Source organism: Typopeltis vanoorti, chromosome 26 (genome assembly GCF_054136105.1).
Source record: "Typopeltis vanoorti isolate ZY-2024b chromosome 26, IOZ_Tvanoo_1.0, whole genome shotgun sequence".
Lineage (NCBI taxonomy): Eukaryota > Metazoa > Arthropoda > Arachnida > Uropygi > Thelyphonidae > Typopeltis > Typopeltis vanoorti.
Window position 1 is genome coordinate 5,948,550 of NC_143574.1, and position 13,414 is coordinate 5,961,963.

The 13,414-nt window shown below is 35.1% G+C and overlaps 1 protein-coding gene across 4 annotated transcripts in view; it reads left to right on the top strand.

The window, feature by feature from the left end:
• LOC150092284 (tyrosine-protein phosphatase Lar-like) overlaps positions 1-13,414 on the top strand; it is a 1,042,795-nt gene that overhangs the window by 998,080 nt on the left and 31,301 nt on the right. For all 4 annotated transcript variants that reach the window (XM_090415047.1, XM_090415048.1, XM_090415049.1 and 1 more), the window contains exon 34: positions 12,765-12,919. In XM_090415047.1, coding sequence (XP_090271173.1) covers positions 12,765-12,919 — 155 coding nt within the window. The remainder of the gene's footprint in view (positions 1-12,764; positions 12,920-13,414) is intronic.

The window sequence follows — 13,414 nt, forward strand, 5'->3', positions numbered from 1 at the left end:
GTGCAAGGACCCCTGTGAAAAAAGGGTATATGTGGAACTACAAGGGGGGGGGGTGATTATGAAGAGCTCAGGAGATAGCTTGCAGGTGTAGCATGGAATGAGGAGTTAGCTGGAAAAGAGATCAATGCATTTTGGGGGATTTTCAAAAACTATTTAGTAGATGCAATGGCTAAATGTATACCATGGGTGAGAAGGTTAAATAAGGTAGGTGTGAGATGGATGAATAAAGAGATTAAGCATGCAATACAGAGAAAAAGGGCATTGTGGAGGCAGCATAAGAGAAGTGGAAGTAACCAATTTCATGAGATCTACAAAGACCAGGCAAGGAGGGTGACTTGGTTGGTGAGAGTAGCTAAAGAGAGGTATAAACAGCAGTTAGCTAATGAAGCCAAAAAGAATCGTAGGGAGTTCTTTCGATATGTGGCCAGCAAAAGAAAGAATGATTATGGAAGGATGACATTGATTGGAGGAAATGGTATAAAGACAGCTGTTGCAGAATGTGTGGTGGAGATACTTAATGAGCAGTTCATAAAGATCTTTCAATCTTGTGAATGTGACTTCATGGAGAGATTAAGAGCAGTTGATGATGGGGAGGAGAGACTGACTGTAAGTGAGGAAGACGTGTTTGGGGAGTTGAGTAAACTAGATGTAAATAAGGCTGTGGGACTTGATAATATATCACCGCGTATACTAAAGGAATGTGCCAGAGAGCTGACACCTGCCTTGACATATTTTTTTAATACGAGTCTTGCACTTGGTCAAGTTCCTAAGGAGTGGAAGGAGGGCAAGATTGTGCCACTTCATAAAGGAGGTGATCGAACTCAAGCATCAAACTATAGGCCTATCTGTGTGTCAGGTGTTGTGGTTAAGTTTTTGGAGAAGCTTCTGAGAACTAGGATCCAGAGTTGGGTTGACAACAATGGTATAATCTTTGATGGACAGCATAGATTTGCTAAAGGGAGGTCATGTTTTAGTAATCTACTTACTTATTACAATAAAGTGACTGCTTCCTTGGACAGAGGAGAAGGATACATAGTAATATACTTGGATTTCGCAAAAGCTTTTGATAGAGTACCTCATGATAAGTTGACAGTCAAACTAGAGCAGATGGGGTTGGATATTAGATTAGTGCATTGGATTGGAGACTGGCTATCTGATAGGTATCAACAAGTTGTGTATGGGGGTGCAATATCGAGGAAAAGGAAAGTCACTAGTGGAGTGCCTCAGGGGTCTGTTTTGGGGCCATTACTATTTAACTTGTATATTAATGATATTGGTGAAGATTTGGATGGAGATATTCAGTTGTTTGCAGATGATGCAAAGTTGGGACGAACCATAAAGAGTAGTGAAGATGTTGTGGCCTTGCAAGAAGACTTGAATAAATTGATTGATTGGGCAAGCAAATGGGGATGTGAGTTCAATGTTGCAAAATGTAAGGTTTTAAAATTTGGAAAACAAAGATGGGATGCAGAATTTATGCTTGGTGAGAATGTATTGTTGGAAGTAGAGGAAATAAGAGATCTGGGGGTGATAGTGGATAAGGATCTAAAATTTAGGGTATAAGGCTTTGATTAGGCCACACATGGACTATTGTGCCCAGATTTGGTCACCTGGTTTTCAGAAGGATGAAGAGATGTTGGAAAGGGTCCAAAGGCGACTGACTAAGGTAGTTTCTGGCCTCTGGAATGTCGAGTATGAGGAAAGATTGAAAAGATGTAATTTGCAGAGTCTAGTGGAGAGAAGGAAAAGGGGCGATATGATAGAGACCTATAAGTTGGTAAGGGGCTGTTATAGGATCAGTGGTGGAGAGGTTCTACAGAGAATAGTGGGAGATCAGGGGAGAACCAGAGGTCATCCCTGGAAACTGTATAAAGAGGGTGTGAGTAGGGGACTGAGAGGCAGAGTTGTGAGTGATTGGAATGCCTTGCCTGAGAGTGTGGTGTCTGCAAGGAGTTTGAATGTGTTTAAGACACGGTATGATGAGATGTGTGTGTGAGATAAAAGGACCTCCTAGATGAGTCTTTGACTCCATGAGGTCTTGTTTAATACTAATAATAATAATAATAATAACTAAATCATTAAAATGGAAAATTACTAACCAAAATTGCCATTGCTTATTAGAAGCTTTAAGTAGCCCAAAACCACGTGGACTCCAGAGTAAATACCAGGTTTACCTTTTCCCCATTTCTTTTGGTGTGCAATATGAATAATGTTTTGAATTATCAAACATCATGGAGAGATCCAGCATTTCTTATTTTTGAAGGTATATCTTTAAAATAGCCATCTGCAGACTGGTTAATATTTAACCAAACCTAATGTTTATGCTTCAATACTTACAGGTCAGTTGTCACACCTGGCAGAATGCCTGATGTGTTGGAAAAGATCAGAGAAGCTGTGTGTGTGTGTGTGTGTGTGTGTGTGTGTGTGTGTGTGTGTGTGTGTGTGTGTGTGTGTGTGTGTGTGTGTGTGTGTGTGTGTGTGTGTTGGGGGGGGAGATGCTCCCAAGGGTCATGATTTGCAGAGGAGACGGGTGAAATACATGTGTATTTCTTAATAAAGAATCCATTACTGTATCTTCCATGGCTCTCCTTAAGCAACAACTATGGAAAAAAGTCAAACAATAAAATAGATTATATGCAGAGATGGGAAACCACCCAATGCTTTTCAGATTCATTCCTCAGCAATGTCATTTCCACAAAACCGCATATACTTTTTTCTAACAGAAACTCAAATTTCATCTTCAAGCACTGCTCATCTAAGATTTCCTAGTTACATACTCTTTGATTGTTCACTTCTTAAAAGTGATATTTGTGCATATATTTTCACTCTGATTATATTAGAAGTATCCAATTTATATATATATATATATATTTAAATTAAAATCTCGATGTCCTGTCTCTGTCACACTCCTGATGTCATCAACCATTTTGAACTTTTGTCATTCTATTGAAATCTGCAATTTTCTCCAATTCAACTCTCCTAATAGTAAGAATCACTGAAGAGTTTAATGTTTTTTGGAGACTTCATCATTATCATCAATTTCCTGATATGTACCCTCAACAGATGATTGTTGATCTCCTATCAACAATTTTCCTCCACATAGATTTATTACTTATGAGCACTCCAATATGTCTTATCTAACATTTTGTGCTTTTAAGGCACTTCTGACTGAATCAATCAACCCATGGCTTTACTCTGAATCTCTTTCTTGCCATCTTAGTATCAAGCACTTGTTTTCTTAACCTTTCCTCACCCATTCTATTTAAGTGGCCATATCACCTTAGATTAGTTCTGCTGATACATTCTTGAATGCTAATGATGACAAGTTCCTTTCTGATATCTTCATTTTTAATATGATTCTGCCATTGATGCCATTGGTTCACTCCCATAATTTTTCTCACAATCCTCATGTCTTTAGTCTTTGATCAAGTGCTTTATTTCTAACCCAACTCTCAGATCCATAACTTAAAAATGGTTTAAATACTGTTAGTAAACAAGATATATAAATTTTTTTCACCTGGCTACTCACCCTACCATTTTTCTTTATTCTGTTGTCTATTTCCAGATTTAACTTGCATTCTTCACTCAAACTGTACCTAAATAACTGAAACATTTTACTTGTTCTATAGCAGTGATTCTCAACCTTTTTTTCGTCACGGTACACTTTTAATAATTTTAAAATTTGGCGGCACACTAACAATAAGATAAATTTAAAAGAATTTTACTTGGTTAATTAATTCATGTACCTATAATATATTTTGTAAAAATAGCATACAATAATAATTTGCAATAAAATATAAAATGAAATTACATTACAAAGTAAACAAAATGTTTATTTAATGATAAATTACATTTAATGCAAAATTTGAGCACGTTTTTTTTGATAACTTCATTTATATTTGGGCATATAAATGATAATGCTACTCTCATTTCGTGATCCAGATTTAAAAGTCTGGATCTTTTTTTCGTTTTTATATCGGTCAAAGCCGAAAATCCGAATTCGCACAAATAAGATGTGGAAAATTGTAATAACACACTTAAAGCTTTTTGTGATATTGTTGGATAATCATATCTAAGATTAATCCAGAACGAATTAATTGATTCTTCTGAATGTTTTGAAATTAAATCTCGGTTATTACACACAGAAATCAGTTCTTCTTCTTCTTTCAAAGTTAGTTCATACATCGATGTGTCGTTTATCACAAATGGATTCTGAATCCAATCAAATTTTTTTATTTCTAAATTTGGAAAGTAATGAACAATTTTTTGCTCTAGTATTGTCAAATGATCAATAACTATTTTATGAATTATTTTATAACAATCTTTTGGAACTGACTCAAACTTTTCTAAACTACCTTCTTGTGCTTTATTCTTCCATAAAGTAATTTTTTTTTGAAATCCCAACAATTTATCGGTTGAGTTTAAAATATTCTCTTTCGGTCCTTGCAAACTCGTATTTATGTTATTAAAAATAACAAAAATATCAGATAAGTAAGCCAGCTTAGCACGCCATATTTTGTCATCCAACAAACCAACAAAATCATTATTATCTTGTTCAAAAAATATCTTTATCTCGTTTTTTAATTCAAGCACGTGAGACAAAACTTTCCCTCTGGATAACCACCTGACTTCCCTGTATAGTAACAATGATTTGTATTTAGACTCCATAGCCTGGCATAAGTGACTAAACAGGAAACTTTTTAATGGTCTTGATTTTATATAATTAATCATTTTAACACATTGTTCCAGCACTACTTTCAATCTGATGGTAATTGTTTTGTAATGAGTGTTTCCATCAGGAAACACTCATTACAAAAACAATGGGTAACTAATATCGTGTGCTACAAATATTTTATAGATCTGTCATAGCCGGAGCACCATCTGTACAAATGCCAATGCACAAATTCCACGAAATTTTAATTTCTTGTAAATAAGAATTAATTTCATCGAAAATATGTTTTCCTGTTGTGAAATCAGATAATTCATGACAACATAAAAATTGATTAATTATATCATTTTCGTGAATGAATCGAACGAATGCAATTAAGTGTGCTTTTCCCGTACTATCAGTTGTTTCGTCGATTTGTAAAGCAAAATTTGAATTTGCAAGAGTTTTAGCAGTATTTTCTTCAATATTTTGAGACAAGTCTATAATTTTGCAATGAATTGTGTCATTTGAAAGTGGTATTTTACAAACATCAATTTCTGCTGATTCACCGATCATTCTTTTTACAATTTTACGACAAGCAGGTAATATAATTTCTTCAGCCAAATTATGAGATTTTAATTTGAGAGCAATTAATTCAGCCACTTCATAAGAAGCTATCTGAGCTTTTTCAGACACACTAATTTGCTTTTTAAAAATCTTTAATTGTTTGGATCTTGCAGATAAGGAATTTTGAAAGTAGGCTTTGTCTTTTGATGCTAGCGAAGGATGATTAGTGAGCAGGTGACGTTGGAGCTTGCTCGGAACCATAGCACTGTTTGATAATTTACAACCACATACCACACACTCGGGAATGGTTTTATCATTTTCCATTGTAGATGTAAATCCAAATTTTAAGAAGTCATCATTATACTTACGATGAACATTACATTTTTTGGCGGAGGAAACATCTTTACTTGTACTGGACTCGTTAGCATGATCGCTAGCATCATCATTATCGTAGTTAAGCTTTCTTTTTTTTATCCATTTATCCATTTTAGGGGGTTCATTGAAAATAAAAATAATTTTGTCAAAAAATTATTAAAAACGACATATTGTATATTGCCTTTGAATCCGTTTTAATTAAGTTTGACTACACAATATTGTGGTATTGCACGTACAAAAACAAATATATAAGTTGTAACTAACCATATGCACACATCAAGCGGGCGACTAGTAAACTAAACTGATATGTAGCTTTGTTAGCCAGTAGCCAGAACTATAATAGCCATGCACATTGGTTCAGCCAGTCCCCGCTAGGAAGATAGAACTAATTGAACCACTTGTCTGACGCCGCTTATGTATGGGTATTCGCAGTGGCGGCACACCAAAGTGCTGCGGCACAATGGTTGAGAATCACTGTTCTATAGACTCGCCAATCAGGAGTTTTCTATGCTTCTGGTTATTTTCATAGTTTTGGTCTTTTTATTACTGATTTTCATGCCAAATTTGTTACAGCTGTTATTCATTTTAATTAGAGAAACCTAGAGACTTGCACTAAATATGCTTTGGAGTACGACATCATCTGCATAAAGCAAAGAACTAAGTTTGACATCTCCAATTCTAATATCAAGCTTAATGCTACTTTCTTTTCATAATGTGATCCATATAGATCAGGGGTGTCAACTAATGTTTGCATAAGATTGAAATTGTCCATACAGATATACCTGCAATCTACCTTTTTCAAAATTGGAGTATAAGGTATAAGATTTCTAATTTATGTTTAGACAAAGAAAAAATTATCGTGATATTATTTATTATTATTACAATATGTTATAATTATTATAATATTAATTAGTTATAATGCTTAAAAGAATATTGCAGCTTTTTAACCACACTGATTAAAATAAACATTTCGTTTTGAACTTCCTGATGAACCAGCATTACTTATTCTACACTGCAACAAGTTTGGGCGATGTCAACTGCATCAGTAGATTCGTCCAACTGAAGTAAAAAGTGCTGACAATCCTTAATATCCTGCATTAGCTGCTCTTTTAGATCCGAATTTATTTCTTCTACTCATTTTGCAACTGTATTTTGTTATAATTGTATTTCGTTGATAGCAGCAACTATTTCTGATTTATTTTCAAAATTACAAAACAACGATTCAGCTGCTTCAAGAAATGCTTTTTTAAAAATTGCACCATCACTAAAGGGTTTCTTATGTTTGGCAATAATATGGCTCACTTTTAACATGTCTTTTGTATTTATATTTGTTGTGATGGAATCGAGTGGCCTTCTTCCAGCATATCTTATGGCGAGTGTCAAAAGCATGGCCAGCAAATCCTGAGCGACAGTATTGGTGGAAATGGATCTAGTCCTTATGCTCAGCAATTCTGATATTGGCTGTCCTGCCTGTTTGGCCATTGTAGGATGGTTTACAACTACAATGGACCTGGTAAACAGCACTCAGGTCTAGGGACTGTGGCTGGTCTTTGATAGAGCAGATAAGGAATGCTAATTTTTTATAGGGTTTGTAAACTAATAAAAGTGGTTAGAAGGTTGCATTTTTTGGGGGATTTTAGTTATTTGTTCGATATGCCTTGGATCTTAATTTATTGTTCAGATTCAGATTGAACATGGGATTCTTACTCTTCCTACCCATATTGCTAACAATATCAGACTAGATGTTGCCAATACTGATAGAATAAAAACTAACAAAAATTAATCTCTTCTATACAGAATATGAAGCACTAATAGAAATTAAGAAGAATAATAAAACAGTAATTACTAAATCTGATCAGGGAAATGCCATGGTAGTTTTAAATTACCATGATGACACATTAAAACTTGCATCTTTGCTTAAAGATCTCTCAACATACTTTCCCTTAGACTACCAATACACAACACAGGTCAGATAGATCACTTCACAGACTCCTTAAAAATGTTACCTTCTGGCCTGTTGAAGTTACTAATAAACTAAAATCATATGGATATTATTTCTGGAAAATTTTGCATATTACTCCTCTAAATTAATATTAGTTTTTATGACTATTTTGTCTATTTTTCATTAGGAGTACCCCTTTTATGATGTCAGTGGTTTTTTACCCAGTTTTTTAGGGCATTATTGGTATTTTAAAGACATAGATGCATGAGGAATATAAGGAAGGAATAATTGTTCGATATTCTTGGTTGTCTAGTAGTATCAGATATATAGTGATAACCTACTGCTGAAGAAAGGAAGGGGGGGGGGGATGTGGAGATAGAAATATGTGGGAGAATTTCAGATAAAATAAAGGTATGTGAATTTAAAACCCAGGTTTCAAGGGTGGACTGTGAATTCTTTGGGAAGAAGGTGAAAGATAGAATATTTTTAGGGAAAGGAGAAGGATAGAATATGATGAATCAAGATTAGGGGTGGGAGTAACAAGGTGTGAGCCGTTTTGACTGAGTGTCATCTTCGGAGCTCGTGGGAAAAGTGGAGGCTATGTCATGTCAGCTTAGTGTTTTTGTCTTGGCTGTATATCTGTTATTTTCTATTGGTTGGAATTTTGACCTAATTTTTAAGTTGTGGAGCTTCCGACTCTCGGAGATTATAAAATCATATAATTGTAAATCCCCCCCCCCTCCCCATATATACAGACTATCTAAAATCCATAAACAGAATGTACCATTATGCCATTGTAGATGCCATTGATTCACCCACCCATAAATTAGCAAAATATTTAGCTAATATGCTTTTCCAATATACTGATAATACTTTGTCATACAAATTAAGTGAAACCAGTCAGTTTTGTTTAATTGTATTAATATGGCCAAATAAATCCAGTATATTCCTTCTTATAATTTGATTTTACTGGTCAAAATTTACATATTCATCAACAACAATCTCCCCTTCCTAGATACTTTAATTACATCCCAGCCTGATGGATTCCTGGCATTCTCTATTTACAGAAAACCCTCACACAATAGTGATAGAGACATTCGCAAACAGTCACATCATCCCCTCCCAACCGTATGGGATTATCTTTATATAACAGGGCTAAATTAATTAGTTCAGATAACAGTGCCCTCTCCACCGAACTTGAGCACATTCAATAAAGCTTTTTAGCCAATTGCACAATTCTTACCTGCACACACCTCCCCTCTCTTCTCCAGAACAGATAACTATACCAAAGCTTTAACCATTTCATATATCAAAGGCACACATCTGAAAAAAACTAACTAAAATCTTTAAAAAAATACAATCTTCAACCCACTTACAGACCATGTAAAAAATTAGCATAAGGACTAGATCTGTTTCCACCACTATAGCTCAGGACTTGCTGACCATGCTTTGGACACTCACCATAAGATATGCTGGAAGAAGGCCACTCTACTCCATCACAGCAAATATAAATATAAAAGACTTTTCCTTAAGAAATTACTCTAATCTCAGCAAATTTGGTTGCATGAAACTACCCCAAATTTGGTAAGTTCTCACCCTCTGTACTTCAACCCAGCAGCCATGGCAACCCAATTCAGCCCATTAGGAAATGGTTTTATTTAGGACTTTAGCCAACCCTCAGTTGACATGCTTCATTTTCATTACTTAGTGTAATACCTGCATGAAGATATCTTATTATTCTTGTAGTTTGTTTCCTGATGATGGCAGTTTCACTTTGCCAAAATATTGAAAGTGTTAATTAAATTTCTGTTAGTTAATATATTAGTCTACATTGTAATTTCCTTAAAAAATACAATAGGTTGAGTGACTGAGGCTGTGCAGACAGAGATAGTGATATCAAAGAGTCTGAGAGGAAAAACTGCATGTTGCCAAAGTATGATAGTAGGGAGATGAACGGTGATTACAAATGGCATGATATCTAGTAGAATTACAAGAGGACTTAAGTACATGGGTGTATGTATAAATTTGAAGATAGGAGAGCTGTTTGCTGCAGAAGGTCTCCATTTGAGTAAGAGTAGCAGTGTGAAGCTGGTAAATTGTTGAATGAGCAAAGAAGCTTGTGTAGGTAGGCTATCAGGAAAATGAAAACTGTATGGTTGGACAGTGAGTGTAAACTTCCATGATCAATATGAGATAAAGGATAAGAAAAGCAAAATAAGAATGGTCTCAATGAGAGCAACAGGTCAATAGACTTGAATGATTGGGTGAGGAATTGTGGAAAGGAAAGGGAAAATAGGGGGAAGCTACTGCGCTTATATACCAATTCAAGGCATATTAGGAATAAAGGTGGACAGTATGAGACCTTGATACAGTTAGGTAGTCTGCAAATCATTGGTGTCAGTGAGATATGGTTAATGAAAGATGATGCACTCTTTTTCGAAAAGACAGAATATATAAGGAAAGGTTAGGTATTACTGATGATTTCAGAAGAGTTGTGTCACCTCCATGGGGAAACTTGAAAAAAGCAATTGTGATAATAGCTTCATATAAAAGAAAACAAACAGCACAGTCAGACAAGAATTATTGTATAAAAAGACAATAATAGAAAAAATTAGAAAACAACAACTGAGATGGTTTGGCTACACTGTATGCATGGATGCAGACAGACTTCCTAACTTCCTAATCAATACTTTTCCAACTGAAAAAGAAGATCAAGAATTACCTGGCCGAAATCAATAGAGCATCTCGGGATGCAGAACATATAAGGAACTTTTTTGGACAGCCAGGAATAGAGAAGACTGGAAGATCCTGTTCAAGAGAAGACTCAGCCCATCTTAGATGGAAGAGAAGAAGAAGAAAGTTAATAGCTTTATGGCCATCTGGTGTGAAGTTGAGGTTGAAGCAAGCATGAATTTTCGATATTTAATGGAATTTTGCTACAGGCCAGGAAATGTATATAGAAGAGAGATGATTCTGAAATGTTAGATAAATGAGGCTGGGAGTGACAGAAAAGTGATAATAATTGGTGACTTTAACTATCTAAGCATTGACTGAAAGCAGAAAATAATGTGCGAGGGAGATGACAAGTGTTATGAGGAAGGAAAAACTGGTACATGAAAGGAGATTGGCTGAAACAGTAAAGCAAAACCCTAGAGAATTCTACAGCTCTGTCATTAGTAGGTTAAAGGATAAATATGGAAAACTGATATTAGTTGCTGGAGATAGAGTATCTGCTGACAGTGTAGTGGAAATGCATTGAAAAGTAATGTTGAATAACAATAGGAAAGAGGATAGAAGTCTTGCTTGTTGTGCAGTTTGAAAAAAAGGAGGAAACTGTGAGAACACTCAAAATCAAATAGACATTTGATGAGAGGATCTTAGCTAGCCTTATTGGCTGAGTGGTTAGCATATTGACTTTCCAATTGACAGGCTGCAGGTTTGAATCGTGTGTTGGGCATGGATGTATGTGATTGTCTTTAGTTGCTAGATGAATTTCATTGCCTATTGTGTGACCACTGCCCTGTTATTGGATGCCTGAAATGGCTTGATAAAGTACAATGTTTGGTCTTTAGAGCAGGTTTCCAGACCAAGTTAAAAATGAATAAAAAACACAAAACAGTTATAAAAAAATCCATTAACCCAAAATACTAATGTACATTAGTATCCTGTTAGTATATTAGCACATTAATATGTTGTAAACCTATCGTACATTAGTATTATAGGTTTACAACCTTTCATGGTTAAGAGGTGAGAGTTGCATTAAAAAAAAAAAGTGTCAGATGCACCTGCATTGTACGAATTTAAGAGGATATGATTTTTTATGTAATAATAATAATAATAATACATTTCAGGTAGACTGAAGCTCATTAATCAGTGAAACTATGGATACTTAATCTTTTTTATCAACCTTGTTATCACATGATATGTGATTTTCTGGACAGTTGCAGTTGAATTTTGTATATGGTTGCGTACAGTGGCGGCTTGTACATATGCACTGTGACACTGCACCACCCCAAAGAAAAAACCAAAAAAATGAAATTTTGTTTGTGTTTATAAATAATAACAATGCTTACAACATTATATAAATGCAATATATGTTAAAGGTTACAGCTTATGTTTTGACACTGATTGAATAGTTAATAATTGAAATTGTTCGATTAACACTTTAGATTACAAAACAAATGCACAGTGATTTAACACAGTGTCGGAATTATCATGTTCAGTCAGTTGTGGCTAAACTCACCGATATTCATTTGCATTTGTCACTGCACGAAACAAGTGAATCTGACACTGCTCATTGAGCAGTATCGCTACAGATAAATTGTATGCTTGCGCAGTTATTTCTGTGAGATACAAAACTTTTATTATTGGTGTGCATTTGTGGTGAGGGTGAAATATTTTTGATAAATCTTATTTTATTTATGGATTTTGGTTTCAAATAATATTTTTAATAAAGCAAATTTTTTTAATATGTAAATTTACTTATTAATAAATTGGTTACTGATTAGGAAAAAATGAATTATTTTTCTTATTTTGCATATTCATTCATTCATTTCGTATGGTGATTCAACAGCCATGAGCCCCTTCTACGGGGAGGTACGGCCCCACCTCAATCCCCCTACTTTTATCCGGGCTCGGGACTGGCATAGCTGACAATTCAGACCTATGGCTGGAGGGATTGTCTTAAGTAGTCCTGACTGTATCTGTGTGTGGTCACTCGGCCAGTTTGCCTGCTTGCGGGATGAAAAAACCCCAGATAAACTCAGGGAAAAACCCTGCTGCCCACGCCCAAGACCAGCTAACTTGTCTATGGCTAAGGAAGATCCTTAAGCTCCTCACGTCATCGATGGGAATCGAACCTAGGACACTCCTTCCCCAGGCATATGGTTGCAAAGCACATAACCACTAGGCTAACTGCTTGGACATTTTGTATATGCAGCACCCTCACTTAAAATTTTCACCTGCCGCCACTACTTGTGTATGAATTCCGGGTAATGCTCATATTAAGAAGTGGATGAAAGTTGATCGTAAATATTTTCTTCTTTGATATAAGTTATCTGAAGTTACCTGTTTTTTATTCTTTCTCAGGGTACCACTTGATAAGTAATAATTCATTTTAAAATATCTCTATTAAAAAACTTAGCATAGAGTTTTTTAAAAATGCAACATAATTATATTTTTAGATCAGAGTAACATTTAATCAATGTTATTTATTGTGTTTATTTACTGCAGGATGGTCAGTCAAGAACAATAAGGCAGTTTCATTATACAGACTGGCCAGAGCAAGGTGTACCTAAATCAGGAGAAGGTTTCATTGACTTCATTGGCCAAGTCCACAAAACTAAAGAGCAATTCGGCCAAGAAGGACCCATTACTGTACATTGCAGGTAAAATATTTATATTTGCATACATTAGTTAGCTGACTTTTTGTTTGCCTGAACCAAGAAACCTCAAAAAATGTAGAACACCTTTTAAAATACCATACTTTCTTAATCTTTAATGCCTTTTTTTAATTTGTTTTGATTGATTTGTAAGTAAATTATAACTGTATTATATAACTTCAGGTCCCTTCAGTAAAGATGAGAAATATGATTTGCAAAAGGAAATAAATATTATTATTATTCATGCACCTCCATGGAATCAGAGCACTCAATGCAGGAGTGCCACACATGCACTCAACACAGTACCCATTGAGCTTTTCCTTAAACTCACCTATTTCATTCATTCATTCACTCACTCACTCACAAAACAAAACATCAAATCAGTATGCCGGCCAACCATCCTTGCTGATTTGGGATAGGATAAATATAAGCTTCCATGACACAGGATAGATGCCAGAAAAGTATGGACTATATAAAAAAGATGCAGGATTGGTATTAATG